The sequence below is a fragment of the Leptonotus elevatus genome, chromosome 12 (genome assembly GCF_054856555.1).
Source record: "Leptonotus elevatus isolate MCC_2025b chromosome 12, RoL_Lele_1.0, whole genome shotgun sequence".
Lineage (NCBI taxonomy): Eukaryota > Metazoa > Chordata > Actinopteri > Syngnathiformes > Syngnathidae > Leptonotus > Leptonotus elevatus.
The window spans coordinates 20,783,650-20,802,416 of NC_141250.1; the positions used below are offsets into that span (position 1 = coordinate 20,783,650).

At 39.7% G+C, this 18,767-nt stretch overlaps 1 protein-coding gene across 1 annotated transcript in view; it reads left to right on the forward strand.

The window, feature by feature from the left end:
* ramp1 (receptor activity modifying protein 1) overlaps nucleotides 1-10,539 on the forward strand; it is a 34,707-nt gene extending 24,168 nt beyond the window's left edge. Inside the window, exon 3 of the mRNA XM_086092063.1 lies at nucleotides 6,652-10,539. Coding sequence (XP_085948189.1) covers nucleotides 6,652-6,907 — 256 coding nt within the window. The 3' untranslated portion in view covers nucleotides 6,908-10,539. The remainder of the gene's footprint in view (nucleotides 1-6,651) is intronic.
* Nucleotides 10,540-18,767: the final 8,228 nt, after the last annotated feature.

Consider the following 18,767-nt stretch of genomic DNA (forward strand, 5'->3'; position numbering starts at 1 on the left):
CCCAAGAAACATCCAGACCCCAACAAATCCAAAAAACATAAAATCAGGGAGGCCTCAAGAGACCAAAGGAGAGACCGAGAAAAGGAAGGAAGGACAGACGAAGCCGCGTGAGATCCGCAGACACCAGCCAGCCTCCACCGATTCAATAACCTGAGGAGGCCATTTTAGTTTAACTGTGTCTGAATTTTAATGTCAATCATTTCCGAACACTTGTGTTAGCAAGACGACTGCCTGTGTTGTATTTATTACCGTTTAAAGTTAACCGACAATAGGGCGGCCATATTCACTTGCCCCGGCCTTGAAATTGTGGTACCAGTTGCAGTGACGCGGTGTACTTCACCTCCTACGAGTCACGCAATGCCAACCGGACATTTTCATGAATTTATAACCCCCCCCCCAACGCCCCAACAGGAACTTAAGAAAATGGTCCGTCCTCCCAAAAGAGGACACGGTTCGTCATCACCCTACCTACAACAACTCGGCTCAGAAGTAATCAACTCGCTAGCTCGCGCGGCTAGCTAACATCGACGTTAGCCAGCCTAACAACCACCAAGTTCATATCTTACCCAAATGAAAGAAATATCAGCGGTAAACACAATTGGTGAATGTTTTCCTCCAGTAAACAGTAAACAAATGTTTTTCTCACTTTATATGTTGCCTCTCTCTCGTGTATTTAACACAAACAAGCAAGCAGTCTTGAACAGAGCATTCGAATCAATGAGCATCGTTTTTGATCTCATTAAATGGTGCCGGTATGCCTGGCGCGTATATTTTTAGATTCACACCTGCACCCCTCATGACTCCCCCTGCTACTCAAAGCAGCGGCAGGGGAGTCATGCAATTAGAGAAGACCCGGGAGCCAGCATGGCCGCTCTGTTATTACCTAAGTCAATTCAGGGCCGTGTTGTCTTCAGCAAGCAATAAGAGAACTTGATATACGGGAAGGCTTCAGACTGTGGGCGGTCGTCTAATGACGCGACGGGGAAATTGTTGACGTACATCGGAACCAGTTAGTCATTTTCACAAACGGGGCACAGAGCACACCGTTGCCGTGAATGTAAAGCTGGAGCAAGACTGCGATGCACTCGGCACAAAGAAAGTCGGATCATCAGGAACGTGGTATGCAAAGGAGTTTGTTAAAATGCAAGACATGGAGCTGATAAAATAAAATGACACGATGACACGTATTGCTTTGTATCTGATTCAGATTTACTGGACACCACATTTTGGTTGCTGCTGTTTCATTTCCAATCCTCAAAAAAGTATTTTTATCTTAGTAAAACCTTACCCCAATCGGACAATTTATCCAAGTCTGCGTTCTGAATAGGTCGGCGTGAAACGAGTAAAAATTCATTTGAACAATTTTAATCTATATTTGTTTCCATTTTTGTTAACAAGAGTATGAAAACCTCGATTTTTTTTGTACATTTAGAACAGATATCAAATTTATGATTAATCGTGAATCATGCGATTAATTACGTTTAGAAATTGTAATCGCCCAACGCCCTTAATTTTTAATAATCTTTAAAAAGAAAAAAAAAAAAAGTAATTAAAAACATTTTTTTTAAAGAAAAAAATATTTAAAATTAGGGGCGTCGGGCGATTAAAAAATTGAAACGTAATTAATCGCATGACTTCACTAGTTAACTCCTGAGCAAAAATATTTAAATTAAAAAAACAAATATATATATATATATATATATATTTTTTTTTTTTTAAGATTTTTTTTTTTTTTAATAGGGGCCTCGGGCGATTACAATTTTTAAACATAATTAATCGCATGACTTCACTAGTTAACTCACGATTAATCACAAATTTTATATCTGTTCTACCGCAACAACAACAAAAAACTCGATTTGCATACTTTTGTTAACAAAAGTGGGGAAAAAATGTCAAACTAATAGAAATAGTTGAAATGAATTTTTGACGTCTATATCCGTCAGTGGCAGCGAATGAGTTCATAACACAGCTGATTCATTAACCGCTGGCAATTCAAAGCCAAACGTTTGACCCTGACTCTCATCTTTCTCTGAAACGTTCTTTCGCGGCCCGAGTCCATCCGTACTTAATGACCGTTGCAATTATCCAGTTGGAACTGAAATCCCGACAAACGAACCGAGTCGTGCAAATGAAGAAAAGTGCTGCAACTCGTGCAGCGTGCGCGTGACCCGCAGATCAAATATTGTCTTGACATTACGATTGCAGCAAGGATGAGATTGCAGATGTTTTCATTTCCGGACGGTTAATGACGTGATGAAATATTTCCAAATGGCCTTTTTGTCTTTTTTTTTTTTCCCAGCGTCCATTTTTTCAGGTCATGTCTCGCTTTTCGTTATCAGCCGTGTTTGTCGTGTCGCTCCTTTTCTCATCCACGTGTGCTTCGTTGTCTCGTTAGCTCGCTTGTCTTAAGGCCCCCCGTCCGCACGAAACACCGCACGAGAAGACGTTTTCATGAAATCATCCGGAGGCCAATATTTCCGCTTTATGATGAATCCTAATTACAGCGGTATTTCTTCCCCTTGGATTTTGTCTCCGTTTTATATACTCGAGGCTCATGGGATAAAAATAGCTCAATGTCTTGCCCCTTACAAGGTTTTCTTTTTTTTTTCTCTCTCTCTCGTTGTTTGTGGCTGTTAAGTTCACTCATCTGTTGTTCATGCCTGTCAGCGATGTGTAATAATAAAAAAAAAATAATAATAATAAAAAAGTCTTTTGTGTCTAAGATCACATTGGATTGTGCAGAAAAGCGAAGCCGGGCAAAATTGTGCACTCGGTAGCGCGGAAAGCGAAAAAAAGTGTCGTTCCAATTTTGTGACGCGCTCCAATTAAGCGTCTCATTAGGCGTCGCGTCGGAAATTGATTACTGACACGTGATCGCATCGAATGGCGTCGCTGCTGGATTATTTCAATGGATGGATGGGAAGCTTTTACGCGACGCGATTAAATGCCGAAGCAAAAACAAACGCTTTCGTGTGTTTGCTGCCGTCCTTCATGAGATCAAAGATCGAAGTAAGCCTTTTTGTTTTTCGGAAGACGAACGCGAGAGGCCGTCCCCCTCTTTTGTCTTCCTTTGATGTCAGGAGAGCCTTTTGTTTTCCTTTTTGGCCGTGACGGCCATTTTAATTTCCACTCCCATAATCCTTCTGCTCACGTACCGCGATTACGTTTCAATTGTCCAGTCCAACGCTTCGCCGGTCCTCTTGCTCCGAGGAAGACGTGAAATCGCATTCCCACCTTATAAGCTCCGCCTTCTCATTATTGATGACTTCAGTTCAAATATCGTATACTGCGCATCTCAACGTGTGTCTCCACATTTGCACTAGACGGTATCATTAAATCTGCATCACGCGCCGTAATTCATGACGCTATTATTAGCAACTGATGACGGGGAGCAATTGCGCTGTCGTTAGCGTGACAAATATTATGGCTGCGGGGCACCACGTAAGCATTTGCATGTAATTATGGTGATTGTTGAATTCATTATGTTCTGTTGTTATGAATATAATGCTCACAATGACAAATAGAAGATGTGTTCGTTTGTATGTAACGGGATTTTTATGCGGTACGGGCGGTTTTATTTCAAGGTATCGGTACTTGCAGCAGTAACTGATATCAGCATTGGTTGCCCTCTTGTTGCCGTTCGGCAATTCGAAAGGGGTTCGAAAATTGACATCAATTTCGTGCAATTTTAAGGAAACGTGCTATATTGGGATGTATAGATCTTTGTTTAAAATGATGTCATTGTTATTTTTTTTTACATTGTGATATAAAAGTACTAATGGTATTGGTACTTAGTAACGGTATCGGTGACTACTCAAAGATCTGCTCGATAAAAAGTGGTATCAACACAAACATCCCTACTTTTAATATATTATTGACTGATTTTGACATTCGATATGCACATTTTTTTGTTCATCAAATAAAAATGTAAAATAAAATAAAAACAATGAAATAAAAAAAGGAATATTTGTAATTGAATAAAAATGCAGTAAATTGCAATTTAAAAAAACATCTAAACGTAAACAAAAAAAACGTTTTCATCAAATTTAAATGGAAAAAAATACAGATTTTTCATCAAACATTGAAATAGCGAAAGTAGGAAAATGTAATAAAAAATGTTTTGGTTTAAAGTTTTAATAAATGCACTGAAAATGGAATGAATAAAATACAAATAAAATGTTTTATGTAACAAAACCTTGTAGTTAAAAATAAGAAATTTGAATTCAATTCAAAATACAATTCAAAATGAATAAATACATAAAAACAAAACAATATATAGATTGTTCATTTGACAAAATTACAAATAGCGCAATGGCCCTTTGTTTATAGTATGACTATTATTCGCCATTTCCTAAATATTCATCACCAGCATTCAGCGTGAGCAAAAGAACGGGCTTAATGGCGGTCAGGAAGTTGTACGTCGGAACAATAGCGGCAATATCCTGGGCAGCGCCGCCTGCCCGTCTCCCGTACGTGTGAGTGCCGGAATGTCATCTTCTCCCACCACAACAACACACGGTGGCCAGTTTCTTCCCTCCTCGGCTGTCGCCATTTAATTATGCACGTCAGGTCGTCCAGAAAATGAACGAGCTGTTCCAGATTCCCCCGCTGTTCCGCTGTATTGTCGCCAATTAGCGTGCCCACAATAGCAATTTGCAGCACGTCTGAAAATATCCGCCTGTTGCCGGCGACCAAAACACGCAGCAATCAATGCAGAGTTCAGCATTGGGGTCGTTCTTTGAGAGTGATTGCTTTTTTTTTTTTTTTGTTTTTTTTGCAAACCCTATAATTTCTTTACATTCTATTTAACAACTCATTCACTCCCAGCCATTTTCACTGCAGCAACCCCCTTCGCTCCCGGCTGTTTTACTGGATTTTGACTGATTTTGCAAGGCCCACAGAAAACATGGAAGTTCAGAGTCTGCATCAAAGTATGCTCTAGCATTAAAAAAAAAAGACATATCAATACGTCTTTGGGACACTTAAATGTTTTACATTTAAAATAGAACATATTTATACGTTTTGGGGAGCTATTAATGATGTCTTTATAATATTAGAGAGTGATATTTTTCTAATTAAAAAGCAAAAAAAAAAAAAAAGTATAGATAAGTGATTTCCTGTTTGAAATCCGCGCGTGTCCCCTCTTAATAGTAGCAAATGGGCTTTCTGCCACTTCAAATCTGCTTTTATATAACATCGTATGCTCTGAACGTACCAAAGTGCCCCCATGGGAATGTTCTAAAAAAAAAAAAAAAAAGCATTCATGTGATTAAAACAGGAAATGCCAAAGGATCATTTTGGAGCATCAACAGATCAAAAACTATTCAAATCAAAATCAATCCAAATAACAACTTTTGTTTTAGCAGCCTGCATGATAAGTTACAAAACCATAGAAAATAACGTCTAGATTGGATGCAAGCTTACAGTTTGGTCTTTTTTTTTATGTGCGGCTCTTTTATCAGTGTTTGTTTAAGGGAATTAATTAAACATTTAAGAGTGACCTGAATATGACAATCACGGCTTGTTGTCTGGGGAGAAAAACATCACAAGGATGCCGACTGCACAAACATGGAACGGGAGAAAACCGGACGGGGGGCCCGGACTGTTCCACTGGGGGGAAGGCGGACACCTGATGCGTAAACCGCATTTGCGGCACTTCTGCGGGAACTCCTAAGCCCACCAAAAAAATCCCCAAATGAATTTTTGACACATGAACCAATTATGTGTGAGAGACCAAGAGAAAGAGAAGAAGCTAGGCTAACTGCTAGCTTATCATTCCATTTCATTATCATAGTTATTTGTCATCGTAACGATTAAACCGGTTTAACATTTACGATCGTCGGCCCTGACCGTTGAGCAGATCAGAGAGGGGAGAAAAATACCCCACTTCACAAACATCACAAAAATGACCGCTCAGGATAATCTTTCAGGTACATCACGATAATCGGAATTTGGATCGAAAAGGAGGGAAATGCTCAATTTCTACCAAATTATTGGTATGTGTGTACTTAACCAAGCATATCAGCAATGAACCAAAAACTTGATGATGATAGAATCTCTCGCCTCACATTTTTAACATTTCTGATGATCAAATTGAAGCAACCCCCTTCACTCCCGGCTGTTTTACTGGATTTGGACTGATTTTGCAAGGCCCGCAGAATATTGTGTTCTATTGCTATTAAAACATGGAAGTTAACCTACCAAAAGAAAGAGTAGAGTCTCTCTTTCATCAGAAAAAAAAGTATATTTCTATCTGTTTCCATTTTGCCGCAATTAGCATTAGAACAAGTTTCATCATTATTCACAAATCTATTTAGAACTGTGCGTAATGAGCTTCAACATGGCTTTTGGTTGATCTATTTTGCTCTGCTGCCACCTGTTGGCCATTTGTGTTATAACTACTATTGCTTCAAGCCTTCTTTTCAGTTTAGAGGCTGCATCCTAGCCTTCTGTAGGCTCTAGCATTTAAAAAACGTATAAATACGTCTTTGGGACACTAAAACCTTTGAAATAGAACATATTCATACTTTTTTTGTGAGCAAATAAGTTAAATGTAATGAGCTTGAGTTCAACCATACCGCAAATATGAAAGGCTTGATTCTCTTCTCCTGGCGGCGACAACGTTTGTGACTGGTGCTGTCCGCATTTCAGACTGTACGGCGAGCTGACCAACTGCACCTACCTGGTGGCGCTGAAGATGGACTGCTTCTGGCCCAACCTGCTGGTGGACGACTTCTTCATACGCGTGCACAAGACCTACTTCCACAATTGCTCGCAGTCGGGACGGATGCTCAGGGACCCCCCCAACCGCATCCTGGGTCCCTTCATCGCCATGCCCGTCCTGGTCACCCTGCTCATGACTGCCCTGGTGGTGTGGAGGAGCAAGCGCAGCGAGGGCATGGTGTAGCGGAGGAAGGGACTCCCGGGACCTCAAACGGAGGCGCTCGGGTCGTTGATTGGACATTTAAAACTAGGATGGGAGGATCTTGCAGCTTATTTATATGACCTTCAACCACTTGTACAGCAGACAGTAATGCAAAGTTTGAAACCGCACTGGACTTTCCCAACCTTTAGTAAGCCGACGAACATATTTTACATTGGGGGGGGGGGGGAAATACCGGCGCAAAACTGTGTGTCTAAAAAAAAAGTATATCGAAATGATGATGATCTCGTCTTAATTTACTCACAAACGTACTCAGCAGAAATCTGGGCCGGTTGAACACAAAAGCAGGAATTGAAGAAAGACAAACATACAGAATTGTCCGTATATGTCGTTTTACAGTGGAACCTTACTTTTCGTCATTAAGCTGGTTCAAAAAATCTAAAATCGTGTGAAAACATGAGCAACGTTTTCTATAGGAAATAATGTAAAGCCAATTCATTGACACGACAAAGTATCTGAAAAAGTGCATATACCTTATAGAGAACAATGTAAAATATAAACTACGAATAAAATAGAATCGTGAACATCAAACCTCATTTTTACATTCATCCAAGACTCCTGACGGCAAAAGATTTCATTCCTGTTTTCATTTTTGAAGTTGTTGAATAGTCGCACTCAATAATAAGTAAGTGCGAAATTCTTTCAAAATGCTTCCGATGAATAAAGTTGCGCACGGGCACGGCATGCAGGAAAAAGTGGTGGCCGTGAGAAATTGGATGGGTTTAGTTCGGACCGTTTTCAACTGTATGAAAATATAAACTGGGATAAAAAAAAAAGATGTATTTTAAATCAGCAAAGAAACATAAAAAAAAAAAAGTACGTTATACGAAAACCAAAGTTTCAGTGTATACAGTATGATGAAATGCACGATTTGCCTTTTGATTACATCGAATATACACATACTGATAATCTGTCTGAATTAAATGTTAAAAATGACTTTTCCTCGTCAATCTGTTCTGAAAATTGTCAACATGTTTAATATTTATCAATTGGCTCCAATAAAAATGACAAGTAGTTTGTCACTGCAAAATAGTTCCCAGATAAGCTAACAGTAGAAGATTAGCTTCTTCTATTTCTTCTTCTGGATGTCCTGTGGCACCACGCCGCCTCTCACAGGTCAGTCCTGGTACTACAACATCTATCTCGTTGGGCAACGTGAGTAGATTCATTGTTGACGGTGGAGATATAGTCGTGTAGCGCGTGTTGTGCTGTAGCTAGCTCACAATTTCAAAATGGGGGCAAATGTTAACCACTCCACTTGATTTTTTTCCCAGCAAGTCACACGATCAATGTGTGTCGTCAGAACAAATCAGACGAGGCGAGGTGTGTTTTAACAAGCCCCGTTTCAAAATGTTCCCCTGCTATCTTTGTTTGTACTACTCGGATCATCGAATTCTAAATGTGTCCAACTGAATAATAGTTTGGGAACGTTTGATGAATTCAAAGACGAAAGCACAATTCAAACCACCAAAAAGAATTCAAGCAAACGGATCAAGTTAGCCAACGCGCAACTCTGCTAACCGCTGCCAATGCCTAAAGCAAAGCTTTTCTATCACGGACCTCGGCTTTTGTATTGATTTATGATCTGCCAGCGCTTTTTCTTCATTGATATTTTTGAACGCTCTCTTTCCTCTTAAGGTTCACGAAGCTGCAACCCGCCTGCCGCGAAACACGCGCGCAACACACTCACGCCTCGCTAACATGCCCGCCAAACACGTTGTACTTTGTGCCAAAAGCGCTCAAAAGAGTCCAAGGCGGGATTTGCAATAGAAAGAGCGTCTGTTTGTTTTTCTTCAAAGGATTGAAATGTACCATATGATCAGGAAGAAAACCTTTAATAAAGTGTCTTATTGATGTGTCAGGAACGGATGTTTATTTTTCTCCAAGGTACACAAAAGTTTGTTGGTTGCTAGCTGCTACTGCGCAGATTATTTTATTTTTTTTCCCCTTCCAAATCGTGAGTTACAAACAATCGCCATGACTTTCTGCTTGGATCAATCCAGTGGATTCCACTTGAAAGTCTTTTTTTAATTTTTTTTTTAATGAAAGTCTTTATTGATAACCATTAAAAAGTGGATTATGTTTTGCAATTCAGCCCATTGGCCTGTTTTCCGATTGAGGATCATTCCGGTGAATTCCCTGGTGAGAGTTTGCGCGCTGGCTTTTAGCCCAAAATGTCCACTTCGACCAAAATGGCTGACTTTCTGTTCAATTTCATTTTCAGGCATCAGACCTTGAGACTATTTCGGGCACCCTGTTGTGATAGACATGGCCGTCCAGTTTCGTGTTGACCGCTGAAACTAGTGTCTGAAACAGTTTTAAAAAATAAAGAAATAAAATCATTCTACAACAAAGTGTGAGCCCTGGAATCTGCCCAAAAGATCCACTTCAAACCAAAATGGCTGACTTCCTGTACAATTTTGGTCATCAGACCTTAAGACTTTTTGGTGCGTCCTGTCATGATAGACATGTCCGTCCAATTTTGTGTTGATCGGTGAAACTAGTGTGTCTTCTTTCCAACAAATTATGAGCCCTGGAATCTGCCCAAAAGATCCACTTCAAACCAAAATGGCTGACTTCCTGTACAATTTTGGTCATCAGACCTTAAGACTTTTTGGTGCGTCCTGTCATGATAGACATGTCCGTCCAATTTTGTGTTGATCGGTGAAACTAGTGTGTCTTCTTTCCAACAAATTATGAGCCCTGGAATCTGCCCAAAAGATCCACTTCAAACCAAAATGGCTGACTTCCTGTACAATTTTGGTCATCAGACCTTAAGACTTTTTGGTGCGTCCTGTCATGATAGACATGTCCGTCCAATTTTGTGTTGATCGGTGAAACTAGTGTGTCTTCTTTCCAACAAATTATGAGCCCTGGAATCTGCCCAAAAGATCCACTTCAAACCAAAATGGCTGACTTCCTGTACAATTTTGGTCATCAGACCTTAAGACTTTTTGGTGCGTCCTGTCATGATAGACATGTCCGTCCAATTTTGTGTTGATCGGTGAAACTAGTGTGTCTTCTTTCCAACAAATTATGAGCCCTGGAATCTGCCCAAAAGATCCACTTCAAACCAAAATGGCTGACTTCCTGTACAATTTTGGTCATCAGACCTTAAGACTTTTTGGTGCGTCCTGTCATGATAGACATGTCCGTCCAATTTTGTGTTGATCGGTGAAACTAGTGTGTCTTCTTTCCAACAAATTATGAGCCCTGGAATCTGCCCAAAAGATCCACTTCAAACCAAAATGGCTGACTTCCTGTACAATTTTGGTCATCAGACCTTAAGACTTTTTGGTGCGTCCTGTTATGATAGACATGTCCGTCCAATTTTGTGTTGATCGTTAAAACTAGTGTGTCTTCTTTCCAACAAATTATGAGCCCTGGAATCTGCCCAAAATGTCAACTTTAAACCAAAACTTCTTGTACAATTTCTGGCATCTATGCTTGAAATGTTTTTTTACTAATTGATGTCCAGGGCTGATTTATTATATATTTTTTGAACATCAAAATATGTTTTCACCAGGATATATGAAGAACTGGTGAGTTTTCAGGTATGTACTTTCAGATCAAATAAAATGAGTTAGTTACGTAAAGACTCTTGACTTTGTCCTTCCGTGCGTTATTTACACAAAAGGCAAAGAAAATATTTAGTAGCGCTGCAAAGTGAATGTTTTTGAACGCTTGCGTCAGCGTGTGATCGTTGACCTTGTAAGAGAAGTGTTTTCTGTAAAAAAAAAAATGCTCCGGACGGCACTTGATGCGAACGTGGGCACGCAACGTTTCTCTTTCGCTGTTTTGCTTGGCAGGGAAGAGAAGTCAAATGTCACAAATCCCGTGTTTGCGTTTGTTTCGCAACAGATCGGCGACCCCCGCACGTCCTGTTTTCATTCGTACGCGTAACGTCGCTGGCGACTGTCGCTCTTGGCGTTGGCGTCGAGTCAGAGATCAAGCCAGCGGTCTTTCTCTTTAACCATACATAGTGGGATCGCCATGGCAACCTCTGTAAGGTTCAAACGCTCCGGAGCAGTTTAACGTCCACCTGCTATTAGCCTGCCAGCGCCGACATCGTCGAGGAGCTGCAACTGAAGCTGAAAAGCAGCCGGCACTGCAGGTGGATGTTTACCGTGTTGAATTATTAACATTGTTTTTCTGTTTTACATATATATTCTTCAAAGTGTTTTTGATTTTAGTTAGATATGTAAAACTGTTCCCATATGTCAGTGGAATGTGGTCTGTTTTTCCCCCTAAGGAAGTGAGGTGTCGGAATCCACAAGGCAGATATGCGGGAATCTCTGGTGCGAAGCTGCTACAGAGTTCAATAGTTTATCTAGGAAGCCAATAATTTACCTCACATCTGTTAAGGACTGAAAGAACTCAATGGGAGATGGCCTGATTGTATTTCACTCTGCTGACAGGACAAGACTAAGGGGGGGGGCACAGTCTCTTCCTCGGGGGCTGTGCTCTGTGTGGGGTTTTATGGGGGGTCCCTGGTGCAGGGAGGTGGAGGGGGCAAGTTGCCCACATCCTTGAGGAAGTGTTTAAGATAAGGAGAGGGGGTGTGTAGACTTGTTTTGACAGGAAATGTCACATGTTGAGAAGAGACCAAATGGTACTTTCTTTGTCAATGAAGGGGGAGGGAACGTTTTCTGTATATATGCATGCATGAACTTTGAGAAGAACACATTTGTGGGTGAGCTGCATGATTTAGCAGTAACTCCAAGTGGCTTTCAGAATCTGAAATAAAGCTGGCAAACTTGTTCACAGATTTCAACTTTGAATTTATTTGAACACGCAGAAATCAGAGAAATGATTTCCAACAACCGCAAAAGAATGGATGGAGAAAGTTGGCAGTTGACATGAGCTGCGTCGGCTAGCTAGCTAGCTTGAGAATAGAGGCAGAGGTCCATGAAATGTTGATTTATTTGTTTATTTGATTTGAAATCCCTTGTGCTCACGTGTAATGGAAAATTCATTTACAAAAAAAAGATCCAAATAGTCTTAGAGTGGACGGTTACCGCGACAGAAAATGGATGTAGAAAGTTGGGCAGGATCCATCATAATTCAAGCTAGCTAGGTGCAGATAGCTAGCTAGCTAGCTTGAGAACGTAGGCAGAGGTCCATGAAATGTTGATGTATTTGTTTGAAATCCCTTGTGCTCATGTATAATGGGTTCTTTTAATTTTTTTTAAAGATCCAAATGGTCCTAAACCAAACTATATATACCTGCCAATACAAAACAAGTGGCGGAAGAAGCAAGACGTGACGGCAGACATGGTTTCCTCGCCCGTATCCCCGCTGGACGTCATAATGTCATTCACAGATGTTAGCGGTTAATGTGGATGCATGTTATTTTCCGAGTGTGTGTGGACAGGTTTATATCACATCGTGGGGACCATTTTCTGGGTTTTTGCTATCAATTAATCTAAAAACATGTCCTTGTGGGGACATTTGGTGGTCCCTTTTAGTCCAGACCTCTTTTTTTAGGGTCAAGATTTGGTTTTAGAGTTTAGGTCTGAATTGGGTCTTGGTTGTGGTTAGGGTTAGTTGTGATGGTTAAGGTTCGAGTAAGGGGCTCGGAAATGCATGATGTCAATGAGATGTCCTCACTAGAAATGGAGAGCCAACGTGTGTACATGTGTGTGCGTGTGTGTGTGTGTGCGTGTGTGTTCTCCTCCCATTCCCAAGCATCCCTCGTGGATTTCTGTCTTGTTTGCAATTTCCCCAGCGGAACTTGTGCCAGATGAGGTCCAAACGAGAACCTTGCCAGATAACGAGCCCCCCCCCCCCCCCCCAAAAAAAAGTTGATGAACTGGTTTTCTGATGACTTGCTGTCAAATTGGCGAGCTGGCGTCCAGATGATTTCTCGTCTCAAGTACTTTCATGGCGCTGCTCTCACGCTCTGCGCTCGAAGGGCAAACATTGATTTGTCTCACGAGATTGTGGGACTAGAACTGCATCATTTCGGAAGTTGACAAAATGAATGAGCCCGAGACACCAGTTTCCATGACTGATACAAAATTGAGACAAAAAAACAAACATCTTAAGGAATTATTTTTTTTGCATGCTTTTCATGAAGCTTTTTTGTTGTTGTCGCAGTTATTACAGAAATGCTTGTTTCAATCTGGATTCGAGCAAAAAATGTAACCAATTGAAGACGTATTTTTCCAAATCCTCGTTGACGTGTTTGACCGAGCCGGCGTGATGACTCCTAGCAAGCTGCCACATTTCGACTTTGGATTGACCAATTCAAAGAGACGTTACCACCGGTCATCTCTGAGAACAACAAAAAAAGGCAAATGCGACTCCAGGCCGGATTGCGCAACGAACCCAAGGCCTCGTGTCATTAGTGGAAGGAGGCAAAGTCGCAAGTCATGCAAGGAGGTCTTTTTCTATGCAATGATTCATTACAATGAATGAAATAAAAACTCATTGATTATTCAATTATTTCTTTAACTATCGCTAAACTTTAAATTGTCAAAATTTCAGCCTTTCAACAGGAAATATTCTAATTTTATTTTTTATATGTTTTTTTTTATACTTTGTCCTTTACTCCCAAAAACATATTTATACGTTTTTGTTATGCAAGATCATAAAGCAGGCTTTGATGCAGATTCTGATATGAAGAGGTGGCTTAAATAATGGTGGTTGTTACAAAAGGTGGCAGCAGAGTATAAGAGATCAACCAGGGCCATGTTGCAACAAGCTCTTTTTGTCTGTGTTTTCACCAGGAATGTGAATATTGATGAAACTTAGCTATATTCTAATGCTAATTGCTGCAAAACGGAAACAGACAGAATTTTTTTGGTTTAATCCTGATGAAATAAAAGACTCTAATCTTTCTTGTTTTTATAGCTATAGAAGGCAATATTCTGTGGGTCTTGCACAATCAGTCAAAATCCAGTGAAGCAGCCGGGAGCGAAGGGGGTTGCTTCAGTGAAAATGGCTGCAGGTGAATGAGTTAATAAAATAATTTATGGATTCATATAGATCAGAAAAACTGAGGGCAAAAAAAAAAAGCAACTGCAATGCACACGGGTCCCCACAAAAAATGGTATTTTCCCTCGTGGAGGCAGCACTTCATTATCAAGAGATTCCACATCAATTCGTGTTTAGGTAAGCGTATGTGGTCACCATGCTTATTTACAAAATCACTAGATCCCCCGCCCCGCCCCCCCTTAACAGTTGATGTGCTCATTGTTATGCTTTGTGCTCAAGTGTGAAAACAACATTTTGTGCATGACGGTCAACAAACACTGAAGTTGTTGCCATTTAGCAAAAAGTGCCTCACACCATACAATGAGTGATGTCATCGTGTTTGTGTTGAAGTTGGCCTGACTTGATGCGTTTTGTGTTTGCGGGCTGCCAAGCTAATGCAGCCACACAATGAGAAGCCGCCCACGAACGCTGCGCCGGCGTGGGCGGCCTTTCAAGCACAACAAAGCAAATGGAGAGCCACTTAGTCTTCAACTTACAAATGCGTAGATTCTGTATGTGGAACCCGGACATCAACCAGCCTGAGTTGAATTACCTGCGCTCACTGATCAACACCAAATTCTTCTTCTTCTTTTTTTTTTACATTTTCATCTTGTGTGGCATTGCTAATTGAATTAAAGCTGAAAGCAGAAATAAACAGGGCCATTTTTTCAGAGCAAAATTATTCAAATTTTTAATGATGAACTCAAAATCAAAGATTTGGGTGCAAAAAAAAAGATCTGATTGGGACTTTAATTTTACACGCATAATGACTTGTTACTGCATTCCAATCAATATTTATGCTAACTTTTTCACTGGCAGCCATTTTCACTGAAGCAACCCCCTTTGCTCCCGGCTGTTTTACTGGATTTTGACTGATTTTGCAAGGCCCACAGAATATTGTGTTCTATTGCTATAAAAACATGAGTCTCTTCTTTCATCAGAAAAAAAAAAAGTATATTTGTATCTGTTTCTCTTTTGCAGCAATTAGCATTAGAATATAGCTAGGTTTCATCATTCCTAGTGAAAACACTGACAAAAAGAGCTTGTTGCAACATGACCCTGGCTGGTCTCTTATACTCTGCTGCCACCTGCTGGCCGTTTTTTTGGTAATAATTACCATTGCTTTAAGCCACCTCTTCAAGTCAGAGGCTGCATCAAAGCTTTCTGTATGCTCTAGCATTAAGAAAAAGGAAAAAAAACGTTTTTGCGGCCATGCCAATATTTAAAATAGAATGTTTTTATATGTTTTTGGGAGCAAATAAGTCAAACGCTAGTAAACTCCATCAATAATTGTCGCTGTGAACTGCAGATTTCCACAATATATTACTGTGATAGACAAGTACCAGGCAATTATTATATCTGTTATAGAAAAATGGACAAAATAATAAAAACTAAAATTGAAAAAAAAACAAATATTTGTAAATAGAATAAAATAAAAACGAGTGGTTTTAGAAGAACCCTAACTAACTAAAACTGAATTTTATGTCTATAAAACTAAAACTAGCAAAAAATGCAATTAATTACATACATGATGTTTCAGAAATTTATTTTAGAATTACTATATGGTCGTGGAGTTCATCACACCCCGGTGTTTGCGCAGCGTATCAACACACGGAAACGTTCTTTAGTTCAAAATAACTTACTTTGACCTCCAGGGTCCCGCAACAAAGGATGTTTATTCTCTTTGGTTCCATTTTAAATCCAATCTACGTTGCTACTAGCATCATCCTCGCTCGCGCTAAGCTAGCTCGTCTCTCAGGTCCGGCGTCCAAGTTTGAAAACTGCCTTTCGTTTATTGCTAGCATGGCATAAGCTGGCCAAAAATTCCCATTGCTAGGCTAACGGCTAATGGGCTAATTCATATATTTACGGGTTTTGAAGCCGTGTTTAATCCGATTCTGTAAACCTTTTATTTCTAAAGGTCATGTAATTACGCGCGCGTGGTTTGGCTATTTTTGCTCTGTTCGCGTGTACTCTACCAATCGATACGTTTTCAACCAAGAGAGGATGATGAGGTCATTGTTAGCCGAATCATCCGCTTTTGCGACATGCGGACTTTTTTTCCCCCGCCAGGTGTGCTGCAATTGGAAACGAGAAGAACGTGTGAGGATGTTGGATGAAAGCAAGTTTGCGCAAAGAAAAGTGAGGCCAGGGAACGAAACGGAGCGAGGCGCCAGGCGAGGGAACGAGCGGCGAGCGCCCGACGCCCACCAGGTCGCCACAACAAACGCAAACAAAAAAAAAACACACACACACACAAAAACAACACGCGGTGTGTTGCTCATAAAGGAGGAAAGATGAAGACTCTGACATGTGATTCATATCTGACTGTCTGGCCTGGAGGCTTCCTGACATGACTAATGAGGTCGGCCATGTTGCAATTCCACAAACTACCAGGATACATCTATTTGATGTCGGCCCGATTCATTGTTTCCAACACACGTGACCACACCACATAATACAACAATGGAGGAAGGAGAGATTTGCATGTTCAAGATAAAAGTATTTCTTGAGTTTGTGTCAGCTAAAGACAAAAATATTCTGTGCTGTTGACAATCGAGCTTCAACGTGGATCGCAGGATCGAATATGCAAATCCGCACTGATTTAAATCGTCGTATTCAGTTTTGCCATCACATTAATGATACTAACAATCAGTAAAGTAACTAAGTTACTTTTTCAAGTAACTGTGGTAACAATGGGTGTCATTTTTATATTTATATTAGGGTTTTTGGTATCTGCTGAATGTAACTATTAATGTAACTATTAAAGTAATTTGTGATATAACCTAGTAACTTTTGAAATCAAGTAATCAATATTTAAATTACTATTAAAAGCAAATAATCCTCAAAATAACTAAATTACTTTTTCAAGTAACTGTCGCAACACTGGTTGTCACTTTTATATTTATATTAGGGTTGTTGGTATCTGCTGAATGTAACTATTAATGTAACTATTAAAGTAATTTGTGATATAACCTAGTAACTTTTGAAATCAAGTAATCAATATTTAAATTACTATTAAAAGCAAATAATCTGTAAAATAACTAAATTACTTTTTCAAGTAACTGTCGCAACACTGGTTGTCACTTTTATATTTATATTAGGGTTGTTGGTATCTGCTGAATGTAACTATTAAAGTAATTTGTGATATAACCTAGTAACTTTTTAAATCAAGTAATCAATATTTAAGTTACTATTAAAAGCAAATAATCCGTAAAATAACTAAGTTACTTTTTCAAGTAACTGTGGCAACACTGGGTGTCACTTTTATATTTATATTATGGTTGTTGGTATCTGCTGAATGTAACTATTAATGTAACTATTAAAGTAACTTGTGATATAACCTCGTAACTTTTTAAATCAAGTAAACAGTAATGAAGTTACGATTAAAAGTAAATAATCAGTAAAAATAACAAAGTTACTTTTTCAAGTAAGTGTGGTAACAATGTGTGTCATTTTTATATTTATATTAGGGTTGTCGGTATCTGCTGAATATAACTACAGTATTAATGTAAATTTTAAAGTAACTTGTGATATAACCCAGTAATCAGGATCACTGCGGCCAAGTGACGAGAGATTAAAAAAAATAAACAAATTTAAACGCTCATAGCCTCGAAAACCGCCATGTAGCTCCGCCCGATTTCAGCACATATAAAGTCCGTCGTCTCCCATCAGTGTATTTATTTTCCAAGGCGATCTTAATCGAGGTGTCCTCCTTTTGAATGTATGTGATGTGTTGTCCTCATCCTGTGGGTTTCAAGCAGTATTGGCTGCGTGCAGGCCATTTGTGTGACAAATGAGCCATCGTTGTCGCCCATTAATCTCGTCCTTGATGGCTTTGGCAGGTTTGTTGTCGACACAAATCCTTTGGAGGTTTTTCGGCTCGGCCCCTCATTAATTCCTCACCGGCAAAACAGAAGCGAGCGCAAAAAGTTGGAGAAGCTGCTCCCCAAGTGGAGAATGGATTTGGGGAGGGGGGGGGGGGGGCAGGACAGAGAGGGGAAGTGCAAAAAAAAAAAAGTGTTCGCACTCTCGCCGTCTCATTATAGGCTACGGTTGCCAGCCTTCACTGTCACAGGCCAAGCGTTGGCTAGGATTGTATCTGTGACGTGTGCACTTACCCGACAGCCTGCTTGACTCTCACATGTGTGACGGAAGGCTTTAAATCCACACCAGGCCAATATGGAAGGGTCTATTGTTTTGTTGTGCTACAATGATCTATTTGCAAGGTACATGCGGATTGCGAAGATGTACGCAACGCATGTATAAAAAGTCGACACAAACCGTGTTCGAATGTCACATTTGTGTGATATTCAAAATAATGAGGGAAAAAAAACAAAACAGAACAAAAATTTGAAAACTATGAACATCTGAAATTTATTAGAGGCTAATCAGAGGCACTTTTTTTTGACTTCCTCTTTGAAAAGATTTTTAAATTAACTCGAAAAATGAAGCCTACGAGAACAGCTGAACTTTATTTTCAGGTCAATCAGGCACTTTACTGCATTTGTTACACGTTCTAGATCAGCTTGAAAAAGAAATTTGTTTGAAAAAATATAATAAACAGCTAAGATAACTTGGTTGTGAAAGTGTGCACACCCTCTTTATCAAGTTCTAGTATACTTTTTTTTAAGTTTTATAATTATGTTGCTCTCTCTGGTCTTGTGTTTTTTTTACACACAAAACCCTGCCATTTTAATAGGGGTGTGTAGACTTTTTGTTTTTTATCCATTGTACTCAATTGCTATATAGGTCATTTACTCACAAAAACGTATAAATACGTTCTGATTTAAATGTTTCCATTGTCCCAAAGACGTTCTTATACGTTTTTTAAATGTTTTTTTTT